Genomic DNA, 18,782 nt, shown 5'->3' on the forward strand with positions numbered 1-18,782 from the left:
TCACTTTGGTTGGGTAAATTTGCAATGAACATTTTAAACAGAAAATGCTTTTCACGTTTGACATCACCGAGGTCGTTCTGAGTGTTAGATCCCACCCAGAGGCCTATCCCTTCATCAGCTCCACCACCCAGAGTTTTTAGATTGCTTTTGTGTCGGAAATTTATTTGTCTGCTACATTTTCAATTTTTGTGTGAAAGTCTTTTGAGACATTTTAAACCTGATGTGTGTTTTCTGATATTTGTGGTCACTTAAAATATGAAAGGGACCAGATAAATGGTTGCATTCTTCAGGTTTCTTCAGTTTTTTTCTTTTGAAGTCCTAGTTAATATTAAAGATAAGAGACGTTCTTAGTTTCAGTAGTACAGTATGGAATTGATAAGTAATACTGTCTCACTGAATTAGAATCACAATTGAGGCAAAAATGAAGAAACAAAAAGTAAACAAAAAGTGGTGTGCTTGAAAAAGACATTACTGACGCCTTTTTTTTATAGAGTGGATTGAAATGCCAGTCATGCCTGATATTTCAGCCCATTGACTGCTGGATGAAGGACTAGAGCAGCAGCTGTTCTAACACGACCAGTCAATGTGGACACACTGTTTCTGCGCTGCCCCTTTGTTTTACCAGACAGAATTTGAGTTCTTTTTTCTTGAATTGTACATGACTTTGGTGCTGTGTGCATGCTGTTGACTTTTAGGACTTTGATCTTTTAAAGTTATTTTTTCCCCCAGCATTAATATTGATTTATAAAAATTTGAAAGTTTTTAATGAACCTGGACACTAAGATTGAAACTTGAAAATTCATTGTTCAATTAAAAACGCCACAGTGCTCTGTATGTTATCTGTGTGTGTGCATGCACTCAGGTGCGTTTTGTTTCATGAGCAAATACATTTTATTGTACATGTTTTCCGTTTATCTCTAAATCATTGTAAAAAGTATTACAGGTCAGAATCATACAATAGAACTGTTTCTGAGAGGCTTGTTTCTGTCGCACATTTCTTGAAGCATTTTTTAAAATAACATGTAACCTGTAACCTGTTTACGTTTTCCTTTCTGTTAACGCTCTGTCCTGTGGCCCCATGCTGCTCCTTTCCCCAGAGCTCCTCTCTGCTGCACGCACAGCGTCTGTTCGAGGAGTTTGACTGTTGCTTCCCGCAGGGCTGGCACTCTGAGCCACCAGCTGCTGTTCCAGCACTCTCAATGCAAGATCTCACTGATTTTGCCTCAGCGAATTACACTTACATAAGATTAGTTTTTCCAAAATGAAAAAGGGGTGATGGACCAGTTTACTGCTTAGAAATAGCAAGAGGCACTGCAGTAAAATTTCCCATTTTAAAGCAATGTGCTTTTGTTGTGTTGGAAAATTTTTATTTATAATACTTAATTATTAGACTGACAAAATTGAAAGTAAAATACACAGATACCTAATTGACATGCATAAGGTGAATAATAATGAGCACTAAATGGCAAGATTCCATTATCAGTTTTATTTCTCACTTTGCCACCTAAGCAGTGAAACATGATATTGACCACTTGGAGAACTGAGAAAATGAATTTCAAGTTGCTATGTTATAATCAACTTGCACACAGATAACATGCATGCTATATATCAAGTCTCACATGAGTATTTTAAAATAAGCAGTGCCCTTCAAAACAGATGCAGACATGTGTGTTGGTGGTAGTGAGGAGATTGGTATTAGCCTCAAATCTTCATTGATGACTAATTTTTAATTCCCTTCCTTTTATCTTTAGGTATGGCTTTCCCAACGAAAGGCTAAGAATTCAAGAACGGTCTTAACTGAACCCTCATCAGATCTGAATTTAACAAATGCTTAGTCTCAGCAGCCTCCAGGGGGGTGGGAGGGAAGCTTAGCCTAGCAGTCAGTGACTTACTTGCACTTTTTGCACACTGATAGAAAATAAAAGTATGTTATTAATTGGTCTCGTCTGTAATCTTACAGAGTAACGGTAATTTATAAGGAGTGTACAGTAGTGTACTGACTGCTAAGTGTACTGTACTGTTCGCTTTACTAATCACCTAATTCATTGCAGTTCATACTTATTGACTCGAAGTTTAGAACCACGATCTGTAGGCTTTAAGAATTGCATTTAAACCTTCTTAAGTGATAGACTCTGGAAGTGTGGTCTTAAGGTTAGCAAATAATTGTCAGTATTAAACATGGCATTATTTAAGTAGTCCTGCTGCAAGAAAGGCACTTCAGTGAATATGTGACTAGTAAAGCCTAACTATGTTTGGATCTAATAGAGTTCATGAAATCTGTAACTTGGGATTATAAATGAATGGATAAAATAGGTTAAGGCCAAGATGATTGAAATGAATGCAATATTAATAGATGCATATATACGCAACATATAATGGTTAATTTTAAGACTACTGTGCCTTAACGTGTTTCCTAAAACAAAACTTTTGTAGTAAATGAACATTGAAATCCATTGTGATAAACCTGCTGTTAATGTTTGTTTCTTTTCCCTTGTGAATGTTTTCTAACTTTGTCTTGGTAATTGCAATTTAACTAGGTGCGGTGGCTACTAAAGTTCGAAGGCACGATATGCGTGTCCATCCTTACCAAAGGATTGTGACCGCAGACCGAGGTTAGTTTAGTTCTGCAGTTCTTGTTTATGAGAAATGCGTTGGGTGTTCATAAAGTTTGCGACACCACACCTGATGGAAAAACATCACTGCTTGCCTGCCATCGTTTCTTTTCCTTTTCTAAATTAATTCATAATAATTGAAAGATTTAAGGGTTGGGTTTTTTGGATGTTTTCTTTTCCTCCCTTCATATTTTAATTTATTAAATTCTATTTTAGTATGTACAATGATTTATTTCTACTAAAATGTAAATTAGTCCATCTGGGGAGCTATTAAATTCTGATATTGCCTTATTTTTCAGGAATATTTTTTGCCCTAATTTACCTTTTAGTTCTGAAATTTTGGGTTGGTTTTGCAAAAAGAACTAAGCAGATGGTGCTTTAATGAGAGAAGTAAAGGAATATATTCCTCCTGTGTCCTCTTGGAGAAAACTGAAGATTTAGTTTCCATTTTCCTTTTTAATAAGACACTTGAACCCCACTGTATACACACAAGGATATACATGTCAGGTCCTTAGCTGAAATCAGCAAGAGCCTGTGAAGATGACTTTGATGAAGTAGGATTTTTTAATAAATGAGAAAATCATTTCCCTTTTATTCTTACATTCTTGTCCCAAATCAGATCCTTTGATTTTTGTCATTTGCTGCTACAATGAATTAGCTGAAGGTAAACATTTGTGGTGACATGAATCCAGCTGTTTGAAAGACCTTTTTTGACTAACCCATGACTGGAAAATAAGTCTTCATTTTTCTCCTTTTCCACATGTATAATTTGTGTCCTATATATGCCCTTGGACCCTTCTATAAAATTATTTATGTCTATTGAGGAGTGATGATTTTGGTTTATTGACATTGTTTTCTGAGTTTGTCATTACAAGGTAGCAATCCAAAGCAAGATTTTAAAAAAGGATTTTTTTTTTTTTTTGCAAACTTCTGTTACAGCACATCTTTACCTACTAACTAATTTGATCAAGGTCTCTAGTATTAGTGGTGGAAAGTGATGTATTTACACCCCAATCCTACATTTTCTATGAACTTGAGAAAGACCTAACCTGTCAGTTTCACATAGTTATCTTAAATACTGATGGACGCAAATGTTGTCCACATCAAAATAAAATACCTTTCCAAAGACATTGATGATATTTATTTAGCATCATACATAATTAAAGAGTTTTAAGACTTTTAACTAATACATATATTACTCATGGAGATTATTGACTAAACAGATCCCCCCAAGGTCAGCGGTTATCTATGAAGATAATATAAATGTAAGTACATCATGCACCACAAGGAAATAAATGACCCTTTTTGTGTCAGAAAGTCTCCTAGTGAAGGAGGAAATTTAAAAAATCTTTTAAGTAACTCTTCAATTTAAGGAAATTGAGTAATTCCACAAAGAGCTGGGATTTTTTACATTGTTAGTGTCTAAAACAGTTCTAAAGACTATTTTCAAGTAGTTTTCCTTCTGTTAGCCTTTCCCTGCATGCCCTTTTAAAGAGATTTCTCATAATTTTATTTTACCACATTATTGGTCTACTCAACACTCCAGTGCCTTGAGACAGTTGAAAATATTAGAAAGATTATACCGTATTTGAAACTGACAGCACATTCCATGAGAAGCTCTTTTGTAGTTCATGTGTTTTCATTAGTCCTGTCACTGTTTTTATTCAAAATGCAATGTCAGCAAACCGAAATGCTCTTTTTTTCTTTTCCTTTTTTTAAATAACAGATGCTTGTATACTGCTGTTACTATCACTGTAAGCACTCACTGGGTCTAAGGGAGAGGTCTGAAGTCCTTCACTTAAATTATTTTATGATACTACTGTTTTCTCTATTTTTTGAGGTTTTTTTAATGATTATTTTTTAATCTTTTGAAGGGAAGATTATGAGTATTCATTTATGCAAGGAAACTCAGCCCTTAGACGTATAACCATGTAATTCTTTATGAGCATTTAGAGTACTGCATGGTTGACAGACATCTAGTTCTTCACTAAAAATAACCCCCCCGTACACGTATTTCGAGACTGAATATGAAGCCTGTAAAAGACCAACTGACTTTTTAGTTGTAATGAACCGTCAGTGATTTTGCACGGTTGACACACCTGTGTGTACTGCAGGCCAGGACTCGGCAGAGGACATATTCTAGGTTTACTGGTATATATAGAAACAGGAGTTTGCTTGTTTATATGTTCCACACTCAAAAAGGCATAATCAAAATGTTTCTAAATAATGATTTTACAAAAACCATCATTTACATAATTTGTATAAAAAGCTTAATACAATTTTAATCAAAATTTTAAGTAATTTAAAAAATGCTTTAAGATTCTATATTTCTGGAGTACCTATGAAGTGGTATGACTACATCATGTGAAATATTTATTTTCTTCTTTAACTTTGGAGTAGCAGTTTTTATTTTAATTAAATAAAATTCCAATTTTTTCAACAAATTCAGGGAAGATTTGGTCACATTGAAGATACAGTATTTTTGTAGTATTTATAAGCTGTCCTATGTGATAGACTTTTAGAAAGCATTTTTTTTATATGAAGGTAAACCAGTCCATTATATAGCTCGTTCAGACTCTGTGAACATTACACCTACTAGGTTTCGATTTATCACATGGCACAGAATCTGCCTTTGCACTGAGTACCTTTTCATTCGCATCTCCTCTGCCTTAGTCACAGTGGCAGCAGTGCAGAAAACTCTCTCAAACCTCAGAATATAGTAGAAATAATTAAAGCTGTTGAATGAGTCTTAAAAATCATACTACTGTTAAGTGGACCAAGTTTGGTGAAGCAGAATGTGACAGAGGTTGATTAAGGAAGGAGCAACTCAAGGACATTGGGAATGATAACTTTTCCACTTGAGAACTACTTTATGTTTTACTGTAATTTTTTTTTTAATTTTTTTGTTCTGTTTGTTATTTTGCAAAAGAAAATAGTATTTACAGGTGGCTTCTTTTAAAATATAAAATATAAAGCAGGAATGTATATGAAATGTCAGATTTTATTGTATTTGCAGAGTATTAGCTTTGAAATTGAATAAAGAAAGCTGTTTGTAGTTTTAAAATGCCTTATTGGTATCAATTAGAAATTTCTTCTATTTTTTGATGTACTTAGAGCTTTTTGAGTATAGAATTTTAAATGGCAGGATTTTACAGTGTTTACATGCAAGTGCATTTTATAAGTGTTCTATATGTGTAAAATAGTATTTCCAGCTGGAAAGTGTTGGCCGGCGCAGAAGGCCTGGCCCTTTTCTGGTTCCCATGATGTTGCCCACACTGCTAGACTACAGTTTAGTGTTGCTTTGTATCATGAGGCCAAGAAGTTCCATGTTGTTTGTAAATAGAATAATTGAAAAAGCAATAAACATTTATTGAACAAAAGAAACTTTGTTTGGCCCAGAGTTTATGTTGAACCAGATTATTCATAGAAATTAAAATTTCTTTAGATTCATTTCTGTTAATCATTGATTATTAATAATCACATCCATCATTAATAGTTGCTTTAATGCTTGCATCTGAGAGAATACTAATGCTTAATAGCAGTCAGATACTGATAGCTGCACTGACTGTTTCAGAATTCTGTATACCAAACCTATTCATTGATGTTGTTTTCCAGTTTCCTTCATTGACTGCTACTAACTATTAGTTGTTAGTTGTATTTTATTTCTATTTTTCCTGTTAACAGTTTTTTTTGTTTTTTGTTTTTTTTTTTGTGGGAGTGGGCTCTCCTTCATTTGTTCAAATCATGATATGGAATTGTCATGATTTTTATTGTATTCTGTAGATGGTGTCAATCAGTTTGTCAGAATTAAACATGCTTTTTTTTTATTAGTTGTGATTAGTTTTTCATGTTGTCATTAAGCCGTCACTAGCTGAAACTAATCTCTTCTCTATCTTTTCTTTTCTTTTTTTTTTTTTTTTTTGTTTTTTGTTTCTAACCACCCAGCCGCCACCGGCAACTAACCTATGACCTTCTGACCTCTGAACTCTTCACCCAATGATGACCTGACCATGCCTGCCTGCTGATCAGTTAACTGGTAATCGCCTTTGCTTGCCTGTCGTCAGTGCAGCGAGCTGAGGCACTTGTCCGTTCGTCTTACCATCTAACCAAACAAAAGACAAAGAAATCGTTGTCCTCCAACTCAGCTTTTGTTTGTTTTGTTTTTTCTTTTTCTGTTTGGGTGAAAGTGGTTCTAGAACCTGCACTGAATAGTAGTAAAGCAATAAGGCCCAATTCATCCCACAGCACTGATCATCTTGTAATGTCCCACCCTAAGCGAACGGTAAGAAGGCCTCACTTCAGAAGGGGAGACAGATGGCCCTTAACTACTCAGTGACAGAGGCAGTTACTGTGAGAGACTTCTAGGAACCTCTCTTCATAGCGAGTCAAAGCTCTCTGAATGTACTGTGTGCTGATGCATCATGCATGAACCTTTGGTCAGGGATGTCATTGGTGAAGCGGTTTCAAAAAGTATTCAAAATTTGATATGCTGTTTAGTCACTACAGTGCCCTCAAAGGGCAGAAGTTGCAGCCTTTTTTATATTGCCTGCCAAAATTTGAAGTATTAGAAGTGTGCCATGAGAGAAAAACTTAACAAGGAATTTTGGAAAGTAATGCAAAGAACAAAACTGCAACACTATTTTTAAAAAGAAATATCTGAGTTAAAATTACTGAACCTTTATTTTACACCTCCTTTAAAAAATATATGAGAACAAGGTACATGCATTATGTGTCACATTACTGGGCAAACTGTTCAAATATTTTTTTTAAACCTCCCTGTATAGAAAAAAATCATTAAGGATGTAAAAGCCATGCTTGCCTATTTGCTGTATACATGTAATGAAATTGTAGATAAAGTGTAGTGCATTGAAACAAATGAACAAAAAAAGTAGATACTTTTACTATACAAGGGTGCTGGTGCAGAAAAAATATATATATTTTTGGAAATGTAGCATTTTATACTTTCAAGTGTTATAAAAAAAGAAAAAGAACAAAGAAACCCTTTATTTCATTAAATGATTTTTTCTGGTGGTTGTCAAGAAACAAAAGACCAAAAGAGCCTTTTTGTCTTTCTTTTTTATTTTTTAAGTATTGGAATAAGTCTAAAGAAAAGAAAGTGCCTTATTTTCCTTCATGGTCATTTAGTCAAGTGTCTTGTAAGATCAGCTCCTCCCTCAGAATACAAGTCAATGCCTGTCACTCAGTCGCCCAGTATGTGAAAGAAGATGTGAGGGGAGACACATGAGTTGATGGTTTGAATTAAATGATTTTTTGCCACATTACCTTGATATCAATTTGCCAAATCTGATACTGTGAAAAAATTTGATAACTTTTCTAATTCCTAACAAGTAAGTTTAAAAGCATCGTTTTAAAATAATAATTGAGTGCTTTTGGTAATTGGTATACTTAATGTTAGCCCAGAGGATTCTGAAATAAAAATTACGTGTGATCAGAACACCATTTATTTCATAGACAAAATTAGAACTTTATTTGGTGGGCGTGTTGTTGGATTTTTCTTTATTAATCGGTGGTAATAGTATACACAGCGTTTCTAAATGACCCAAATTTAAATCAGACTCATTTCTTCCGAACCAGATCGCTTGTGTAGTCCATCTCTGCTGGTTTTAGTGGCCTAAGCCGCCACCACACACACACAATCCCACCCACACGCACGCACGCGCGTGCTCACACACACACATACACACGCCCCTAGCCCCAGTTTAACTTTAAAGGAATGTGAGAAACTAGCATCATTGTGCACATTACACTCAACTACATAAGAATATGAACTTGCAGCTTCTCCGGACGTTCAGTCAGTTTTGTAGCTGAAGTGCTTTGTGCACAAAGCTCTACATCTGAACTCTGGCCTGCAGATCTAAATGATCTGTAAGTGATCATTAAATGCCCAGTACCAGATGTGGCAAATGCCGAGTGGCCGTAGGTCCCCAGCTCATCAACTCCTGCCCTCTACATACCTTCACAGCTTCACAGTCAAAGGTCAGCAGTAAGCTCAGTAAGCACCTTCGCGGTGACCTCCATCATCTTGTCTCACTTGGAAACCGTTTTCAGTTTATTTACTATGCAATAGACATTCATTGTTTTGTATTCAGCTAGCTTTGGTTTAGTGCGCCACTGCTTTGTCTTTCTGTTACACATACAGTTGTTTTGATTTATTTACCATATGTGCTGTGCCATTTTGATTTTTATTTTGTTTGGTTGGTTGAATAAATTTGCGACACTCAAACACTTGAGGTGATAGTTTAAAAACGATACCAGTATTTGATCCAGTTTCATCTCAACTGTGTTATACCTGGACATTTTAGATGTTTATCAAAGGTCTTTTATGGGGAAGAAAGTAAATGTATGAAATAAATGCGTGACATTTATGAGTAATGTTGGCTCTGAACAAACGTTTGAAAACTTAGTTGATAAAATTTTGGATCAACTAAAAAAAAGCATGACTTTTGAAATCTCTGAATGCCTTGGTTCTCAGTATTATCATTCTTTATTGAATTTCTTTCTTATTAAAATATGTAGTTTTTAAGACTTTTTTTTTTTCTGACAGTATTATGTAATTTTTAGCTCGGGTAGATGGGAGTGTCGCTTGTATGTTACGTACAGCTGACATGTGTTTTGTCGATTCTTTATTATCTCAGTAGTTTCATGCTGTGTATGTACCATAACCAACCTATTGCCTATGAGAAACATGTAAGATAATGTATTTACAGCCATTGTTACAAGTTTATAATGTATTTTTCTATCTTGTTTTATATGTATGTTATATAACATTCAAAAAGAATTTTTTTCTTGATTGAGAAAAGGATACAAAATGCAAAATCCACAATTTTGATAACTGAAAATTGCCAATTGTTTTGCAGTACTTTATTATATTGGGTGTCTTGTCTTTCTTGGGCTTTTAGTTAGCTAATGAATGAATACATTAGACACTTTTGGGTTTTAGTTGGGATTTTACATAGCTTGCATTTTAATTCTTTGGTTCTTTGCTGTTTCTATTAACCCATAGCATTATTTTAATAAATGTTATAATATCAACCTACTAACTCTGGACTATGTCTGTTTATTAACCTTTACATGTTTAATTAAAATAAACAAATAAAGACAAAAGAATGTAAAGTCTTGAATTACTGGACTAACCCTGAAGGAAGTGACCACAGATAACATAGCGTGACTTGTTTGTATGTTGTGTGTCAGCTGACAGTTCCGCACACTGCTGTTAAAGCGGCTTTGGTTATTCTGGCCTTTTACCTTGAGGGGAGGTGCCAGGAGAGATGGGAACAAAGTAGTGTTGGTTTGAGGCGTTCTTCTAGTCTTGCCACCTGCCTTTCAACTTCTGCATTACTAATTCCACACTTTCTTATTTTTCCTTCTCCAAAATAATCACTGTCTGCTCACAGCGTAAAGGGTAAAGAGATTTATCGTAATGATATACCCAAGAAACCAGTTTGATTCTTTGTTGAACCATTTTTTAATTTTCTATAAGTAGATAATCTAATGGTCACATTATAAAGCAAAGCATCTGGTGACGTTTTACCTTTCTTCAAATTGGTGTTTTAATTGGACGTTTTTCCAGTATACAGTTATGAACTGTTTTGGCTAGCTGCTCCTGTTAAGGAAAGCCAAAGGTAGAGTGGCTCCGTGTCTCAGGCCAGCCCCATGTCGCCATTCATGACGACCACAGACGCAGGCCCCCCAGCACGAGGCCAGACAGCATCGCTGAGCTTTCTCTCTCGCCCTGTTCCACAGTACAGTCAGAATACTTGAGTACAAGAAGTCTGAGGGGGAGGAACAGTGCATTTGAAAAGTGGTGTATATATCGTGGTTTGCATGGGAGTTAGATTTATTAACTTACCTTCACGCTTTTCTTAGCTGCAGCCTAGGTAAACTGACCTCTACTTACCTATTCTTTTAACTCTTGAGGTGCATTTATGTTTCACAGATACTGGTATTTCCTTTTCTGTGAAATGGTCCTCCTGGATAATAAAAATTCTCAGGATGAATTTTTGCATTTGCAAATAATGCCTTATTTCTGTAAATTGCTTTTTATTTATTTTAAAGTTCTAAAATTTGGGGCTGAAATGAGTCACATTGTTCCAGAAGACATAACCACACCAATATGGTATTAACCAGACTGTCAGAACGTAGCCCCATAGTATATATACATACATGAAATACATAGAATAGCAAGAGCATCAGATTTAATCATAATTTAGATGGTTCTTTTGATCAAACATATTGTTTCTCTGATGGGGAGGGGGCAATCTATTATTGTTAGGTAGACAGCTTTAATATGCTACTATCTTTAAAAGTTCACATTGCCGTACAGTTAATACATATTGTTTTGTGAAAATTTGAAGATAACTTTCAAGCTGCTAGTATACAGGTCATCGTGGTACCATGTACGGAAGTTGATGAAGAATTTCTATGTATTTTATTCTACATTTTCTGAAGTCTGTGAATGCAGTCTCATCTCATTTTCAGTTAAGAGTACTTTTATGTATAATTACGTTGTATTGCCACCTTTTATGTTGGAAAAGTCCAGTTTTAAAAGACAAAAATGACAAAACTCATTTTTATACAGGCTATAATAGTATTAAACTTGAAATCACCAAATTGTCAGAATGATAAAATGCCAGAGTCAGCTTATTGTTTTATACTACTAGTATTTGACAAAGCAATTGGAAGTTAAGCTTTCAGTTGAGAAGTTGGTAAAGTTATGTACTTGCAGTCAAGCATCTTTTTCTTTGGGAAAATGGAGCATGAAAGTCGATATTCACCAGCACACTAGTACACTCTGTGTGGGAGAGCCCACCTCGGGGGCGGTCAAAGCACCCTGTCCATAAAGCCAAGATATGTGAATGTTCACACAAGAGGTGGTTAAGGTTTCTCAATAAATAATGAATGAATATAAAGGGCTGTAAGTTTTTTAGTCCACCAAAAGCAGACAGTAGGTGTGATTTAAATTACATTGATTTGCTCATTACCAAATCAAGACTCTTCTTTACCAGCTAACATTTATAAATGACAGTCTAAAGTTTCTCCATTTTGAGGGGGAGGGGTTTGTGTGTTTGAAATAAGGTGTCTGTTATGTCTTGGTAACAATTAGCAATTGGAGGGTTACCAGCAAGTGATTTTTAGTAGAGTGAAACGTATTGTTGGATTATAATCCATTATTTAATAGCAAAAATTATCCAGAGAACTTTTTAGACTCATAAAGTTTCTAAGTAAATGTAGTTTTTAAACATCTTCAAAAGTTTCTATTTTATTTAAAATGGAAAAAGGATTCGTTTTATAGATAATTTTACTTTTAGAAATATTCATATGGTACACACATGTAATTTTATCTGTGGTTTCTCTTAACATATTACCTATGCCTTTGCTATGAAGACACATAACAAAATTACATGCCTCCCTGGTACTCAATGCTGAATCAAACTGGTTCACCCAAGTGTAGAACTCTCCTTTCTGTCTTTCTGCTGCACTAATTGCAGGGGGCTGGCAGAGGAGGAGGAAGTGTCAGTTCACAGGAGACGTGGCCGGTGGGTGCAGCGAATAGCACAGCGTGGGCTTCTCACCGCTTACAGTGTCGCTGTCCCTTCATGGCAGACACCGCACTGCAGACAAAGCGCAGCTCCCAGAGTAAAAAGTACATATCTTTTTGAAAGTGCTGTTATTGAGAAATTTTGATTACCAAATACATCATTTATGACTTATATTGTAGTGGTGTGTATGAAACATTTAGAACTTGTGGAAATTGTATATACAGAGAAAAGTTGAAATAGGTCTTTCCAAATCGTATGTGAATGGAGAACCACATATGACTGTACATGACGTGCAATAAACCAACTGGAAAAAGTGCATGTGCTTCATCCTCTCAAGCCGACTGCAGCTGAAACGCTGCTCGTGCAGACCCACACGTGTGTAAATACGCTCGTGTCCCATGCCCCTCCCCAGGCCCACACGTGTGAATATGCTCATGTCCCATGCCCCTCCCCAGGCCCACACGTGTGCAAATATGCTCATGTCCCATGTCCCTTCCTAAACCCCACACGTGTGTGTAAATCCAAACCCCACATGTGTATAAATACGCTCATGTCCCTTCCCAGAACCCACATGTGTGTAAATATGAAAGTAAAGAGTGCACGTTACAGTTTTAGCTTCTATTGGTGCTTTTAACCCTATTGAGAAGAAAATAGAAGAATCTGACATTCTGGAGCAACATTACCCCTGCTGTCAGTGATTAGAATAAAGGAAATCACTAAGCTGATTTAGCTACAGTGTTGCTCAGTTCAGTGTGCATCCAAAGTGCTTGTTTCTAACTAAGAAATGGAGGCGCAGCTGTACGCAGTTCTGCTTGTGTTCTGGTGGCCCTGTGGGGCCTTACCTCCCTGACCAGCTTCTCAAAGGGTATAATGTAAAACAGGTTTTCAAGTTTTCCTCCTAAAAGATCAGATGAGTATGGTTTCTATTTAAAGATGGCTTTCATAATTCATCTATTTCTTAATATTTAGGGAGCAATTCCTAATTGCTTGTGTGCTTCCTTGTATGAAGGGACAGGATGAATTTGGGTTTCCTTCCAGATGTCACTTTTTTTATATAATTATCTACCTCTTTGTAGGAACTCTTTATGGTCTTGTTAGAAAGCAGTTAAGCTAATCGAACATTCAAAAAATATACCACACCTAAAAGAAAACATTAGTGTTAGTGAGTTAATGTTTTTCCAGAAGAAGTACATTAAAATCCAAGTCTGCAGTTATACATAACTGTTTTGTGGAAAACACGGGGGCCTGTTTTTATGGTCTCTGCAGCGGTTCCAGTTCGAGGGAGCATCTCAAAGTGAGAATGGAAAGTTTTAACTCCTGTGGTTCTGATTTCTTCATGTATGCCCTGGTTACTTAGCTGAATACCAAGGAAAACTAGGGTGAAGTGATTACAAGTAAAATATTGGAAGAAAATACTCGCAAATTAATCCAGAAGTATTTTCTTACATCTCTTCGAGTTGATACTAAAAATTCCATGATCATTTAACTTCAAACGTCTATCAATGTTAGGGGAGGAATAAAGTGCCTTGCCTATACCCAAAACCTGAATTTTAAAAACCTCTTGTCACAGTGTTTTAAGTAATTTAGCCTAAATATTAGAACGGACTAACAGTGCAGGTGAGAAGCTGCCTTGAACACTTTGAAGTAAATTACATAAATGATGCTTTTGCCCAGTGATTTTTCACTTAGGTGAAAGAACATTGGAAAAACTGTTCAAAAGTTAAACTTACTCTAAATTTCTAGATGGTGAGAAAATGGAAAACTTGATAGTGGGTGGAGCGTTGTACATGTGAAAACACCAGTGCTAAGAACTCCGAGAAGCTAAGGTCTAAATTGGTGTGCCAGGGAAGAAAACTGCATCAGCAAGTCAAACGCCCCACCCTAAACTCTAATATTTTTTAAGCACCAGTTTGTGGGGCTATTAGCAGGAACATCAGTTTTTAAGGCAAAGAAAAAAATTAAGAAACTGGGAGCATATGATATCACATCTGAAAGCAGCCTGTCATCACTCACTGTTGGTTTCAAAATGAATTAAATCTCTCATAGCTCCCGGAGCTTACCATGAAAGCAACCTGACATAGCGAGATGCAAAAGCAAAAAAATGTCATTTATACTTCTGTGTCTTCCAAAGAACAATGCATTTTCATTGAATTCTACATGAGTCTGTAACAAAGATTCTGTCCTGTGCAAAGGGAAGACCACCGATGTGAACTCTGTCAGTTACCCATACTAATAAACAGCAAGAAAGCCTTGTAAATACCTTAACTCCTTCAGAGGGGTTAACCCAAATTCTTCTAAATTGCTTGTTATCCTCTTCTGCTAAAGATTGTCCATCTCCACCATGCTAGAGGATTTATAGCAAAGAAAAGCTGTTGAATCAAAGTATAGATGAGTATCTGAACTAAAACTAATGAGAAGTCATTGGTGGGAGGCGCAGCTTGTTTTAATTGCTGAAATACACGTGTAATATTTTTATCTACAGAACTCCACATCTGAGTAAACGTGCAGCAACTTGTGGCTGGAGAGCATGTCATTAAGGGAAATATTGGGAAGCTCAGTCTTTTCCTTACCGCTGTCTCCCCCAAATTCAAAGAGAGGTGCTCCTTTCTTCAAGACCCCGTTGGACAGAGCTGGTGGAAAAACAGAAAAGAAAAACATAAATTTAATCTAAAAATAATGCAGACTTGAAGGATGGAGCTGGTTACCACACCGACTCCCATTTCTTAAGTGTTTTTGTTTATCTGCGATCCCACTAGACCCAGAAGTGATGATGAGACAATGCAGGCTGTGAGTTCTGTCTCCTCGCAGGTTCCTAGAGAGGGTCGAAATGAACCACCTCTAGGAGAATCTTCTCATGGGGGCAAGGAATGCCTCGGGTTTGGATGCCCAGGAGGCTCTCTGCCCACTCCTTTTCAGTCTGAGTTACCACCTGTCCCCGCTATGAATGTTTCTGAAGAGTAGGAACTCGTTGTAGAACTGCCGTAATGAAATTGAAATTCAAACATAGCGGGGAGAGAAGTTGTTGGGCTATATGTTAGAAAGGGATTGTTGTAGTACCAAGTTGTATACTAGTGGCTTTAACTAACAGCTAAAAGACGCTGGGAAGTGTCTCAGCAGGAATCGGGTCTGTCTGGCACCCTGTGTTACTCATATTGATGAATTATCAGCCCCACAGTCAACTTCTGAGCCCTTAACTGGATTGGACACATGGTGTTTATCAGATGCAACAATCAATCAGTACATGATTCAATAAACTCAGGAATATGCAATGAACAAAAATAACCGTTTCTCTGCATATCGGAATACATTAAAACCAAAGACCTATGCATCAAATTTGTGTTGCCCAAATATGGTAAAGCCATGTAATAAGATAGATTAATGGTTTAAAATCAAACATGTTTCTACTGCCCATGTCCTTTCAAAAATGCTCCCTTGGTGACCAGTTTGGGAGATTTTGCTGTCATTATTCTTGTTACACATAAGCCTCAAGTATGTGGTCTGGGTAGACAGCAAAGATAGGAAGTTTCAATAGAAGACATCAGTTGCACAGGTAATTTTTAGCCTCTTTCTGCAACAAAATTTATCAAAATTTTCTACCACGCATTAGTTATGCTCTTCAAATGAAGCAGCTCTAAGAAGTTGTTAACAAATTTGTGAGGCTGTAAATTAAAAACCAGAGGGACAAGTGTACACTGTGTATGTTGTACATTTAATTCTGTCGGTCAGCGCAGTGTGAGCTTTCTCTCCACAGGTGTACTGTGGAGCTTGGCCGCAAGCATCCAACTACCTAAAACTTGGTGTATTCCAAAGCAGATTCGAAACATACACCTGCTCCTTGGGAGTGTGTGTGGTTTGTCAAAAGGAATTTTAAAACCATATGTCCATTATCCAAATAAGGATTTCAATTCTGCGTGTGTTACAGTGTAATATGCCAAGTTATTTTACAACGTGTGTGTTCTCAGAGATCCTTCGCTTTATTGAGGCTGCTTCATCCGTTATTTTTCCATGTTTCTTCCATCACAGAAAATGTCACAAATAAATAGACATCATTTTATCCTTCTCAATTGAATGCCCTGGTGATTCTGGAAAATTTTTGTCTTATTTTGTTTTCAATAGACTTTCTTTTTTTAAAGCAGCTTTAGGTTCACAGCAAAACTGAGCAGATGGTACAGAGGCTTCCCATATAGTCCCCTGCCTGTCACTTGAACAGCCTCCCCCGTTATCAACATCTTGCACCAGAGGGGGCATTTGTTAAAACTGGTGAACTTGCAATGACATGTCATAATCACCCAAGTCCATGGATGGCACTACAGTTCACTGGACGCTGTACTTTCAATGAGTTTGGACAAATGTATACAATCATTAAGATATCATAGGGCTTCCCAGGTGGCTCAGTGGTAAAGAATATGCCTGCCAGTGGAGGAGACTCGGGTTCAATCCCTGGGTCAGGAAGACCCCCTGGAGAAGGAAATGGCAACCCACTCCAGTATTCTGGCCTGGAGAATCCCACGGACAGAGGAGCCTGGAGGAGTCCATGTGGTCACAAAGGGTCACACACGACTTAGTGACTAAACAATGATAGAGTGTTTTCACTGCCTTAATAAGAATTCTGTGCCCCATCTATTCATCCCTTTCCAACCACTGATTTTTTACTGTCTCCATAGTTTTGCCCTTTCCAGAATGCCTTGTAGTTGGAATCATACAGTACCTAGCCTTTTCAGACTGGCTGCTTTCCCTTAGTTATATGCGTTTAGTTCCTCCGTGTCTTCATGACTTGATGGCTCGATTCTTTTTAGTTCCGACTACCATTCCACTGTCTGAATGGGCCACAGTTGATACATTAGGTTACTGAAGGACATCTTGGTTACTCCCGTGTTCTGGCAGTTATATACTGCTATCAACATGCGTGTGCAGGTTTTTGTGTGGCCCCGGTTCCTTTGAGTACATGCCAAAGAGCACCATTCTGGGTCATATGGTAAGAGGACACTGAGTTTTGTAATAAATCTGCAAACTGTCTTCCAAAGTAGCTGTATCCTTTTGCATTCAGAATTTAACTGGAGGATGCTGATTAAGAAGGTTAATATATAGATACATGAGAGTGAAAGTTGCTCAGTCGTGTCTGACTCTTTGCGACCACGTGGACTATACAGTCCATGGATTTCTCCAGGCCAGAATACTGGAGTGGGTATCCTTTCTCTCCTCCAGGGGATCTTCCCAATCCAGGAACCGAACCAGGGTCTCCTGCATAGCAGGCAGATTCTTTACCAACTGAGCAATGAGAGAAGAAGCCCGTATAGATAGATATAGATGTATAGATGTATAGGAATTTTGAGAGTGAACTTTCCAGTTATTTTGTTTCAATAGACAAATCCAATTTGGAATCCATGCAGATTTATTAAAATCACAAATCTAAGTGAAAAAAGAGCTCCCAAAATTCCTAAGCCATTTTATTCACTCAAAAAGTACTTATGAGTGGTAATGACTGTGCTGAATACTCTGCCTGTCCTCCTTGAGACAAGAAGAGACAGCCCTTGCTTTAAAGCAGCCCACAGCCTAGGACAGGGAAGACAAAATCATGTAATATAAGACTAGTATGTTAATTATCCAGCCTGCACATCAACGGGCATTCCAAGCCCTAGATCTATCCAGAACATCTAGTAAAGATGTGATTCTCTCTCGTGAAGAGGGAAGCAAAGCAAACGTTTATGGTTAAAGATGGTTGGATTTTGGTAGCAAGTCTTGCTTCCTGGTGTAGCCAGATCTGAAGTAACCTCATTTCCTCAAAGCCCATCTTATTGAATTATTATTCAATAAAAAACATCTTCAAAAGCCACTTCATTTTGGCCATTCAGTCTTCTGGGAAATAAGCTATTTGTCCTCCTCCTCTGGCTCCTTGTTGGGAAAGACATTTCTTAGGCCCAGGCGCCCAGCAGCTCATGCCCTAACCCTCCGTGTCCCGGGGAACAGGGGTCTCTGGATCCAAAGGCAAGCCCTCGTGTGATGTAGCCCCACCCCAGGTAGGATGCTTATGGCCCTGTACTCCTCACTCCATCCCCAAGCACGGAAATCCCTCCTGTTCCCATAGGATATGTGAACACCAGCATCAGCATTAAACAGCTCTCCTCGAATCCCTTTCCTAGGGTCCTTGTCTGAGAAGAGGCATTTTCTGTAACCATGGCAGCCTAGCTTTTAATCTCAAGACAGTCTATGGACTTTCAGAATAAGAGTCTTTTTTTTTTTTTAAGTCCTTTTGCTGGATCTGTTTTATGAAAGCAGCCTCAGGTAGGAGTGGAAACACACCTAGAGTGATCTTGAAGGTAGGAGCACTGCGTAGGGTGTGCCATCAGTTTCATATCTCCTTGCATTTAATTGTGATTGGAACCTAAGTGCTTAATACATATTTGCAGAGTGGATAAACGCCACCATATGCCCCGTTTCCAAAGCTGATGGCTAGAGAACTGTCAGTTCAAAGGTAAGCTGAGGCCTTGAAACTGGCGTGGGAGCCAGTAGACTGGCTGGTGGACTCCCCGTGATGGCTCCAAGCCAGGGGCATGGAGGCGGGCCATCTGTGGCTCTAAAGTAAGCTGGGCCCGCCCGTGGATCATGGTGC

At 37.5% G+C, this 18,782-nt stretch overlaps 1 protein-coding gene across 12 annotated transcripts in view; it reads left to right on the forward strand.

Moving 5' to 3' along the window:
• QKI (QKI, KH domain containing RNA binding) overlaps positions 1-12,488 on the forward strand; it is a 160,278-nt gene extending 147,790 nt beyond the window's left edge. For 5 of the 12 annotated variants that reach the window (XM_027552005.1, XM_027552010.1, XM_027552006.1 and 2 more), the window contains 2 exons: positions 2,538-2,612; positions 6,558-12,488. In XM_027552005.1, the coding sequence (XP_027407806.1) occupies positions 2,538-2,612; positions 6,558-6,574 (92 nt within the window). In that variant the 3' untranslated portion in view covers positions 6,575-12,488. Of the gene's footprint in view, positions 1-491; positions 5,997-6,557 lie in introns of those variants that run through there. The other 7 variants (XM_027552011.1, XM_027552007.1, XM_027552001.1 and 4 more) reach the window with 3 other exon arrangements.
• Positions 12,489-18,782: the final 6,294 nt, after the last annotated feature.

Source organism: Bos indicus x Bos taurus, chromosome 9 (assembly GCF_003369695.1).
Source record: "Bos indicus x Bos taurus breed Angus x Brahman F1 hybrid chromosome 9, Bos_hybrid_MaternalHap_v2.0, whole genome shotgun sequence".
NCBI lineage: Eukaryota > Metazoa > Chordata > Mammalia > Artiodactyla > Bovidae > Bos > Bos indicus x Bos taurus.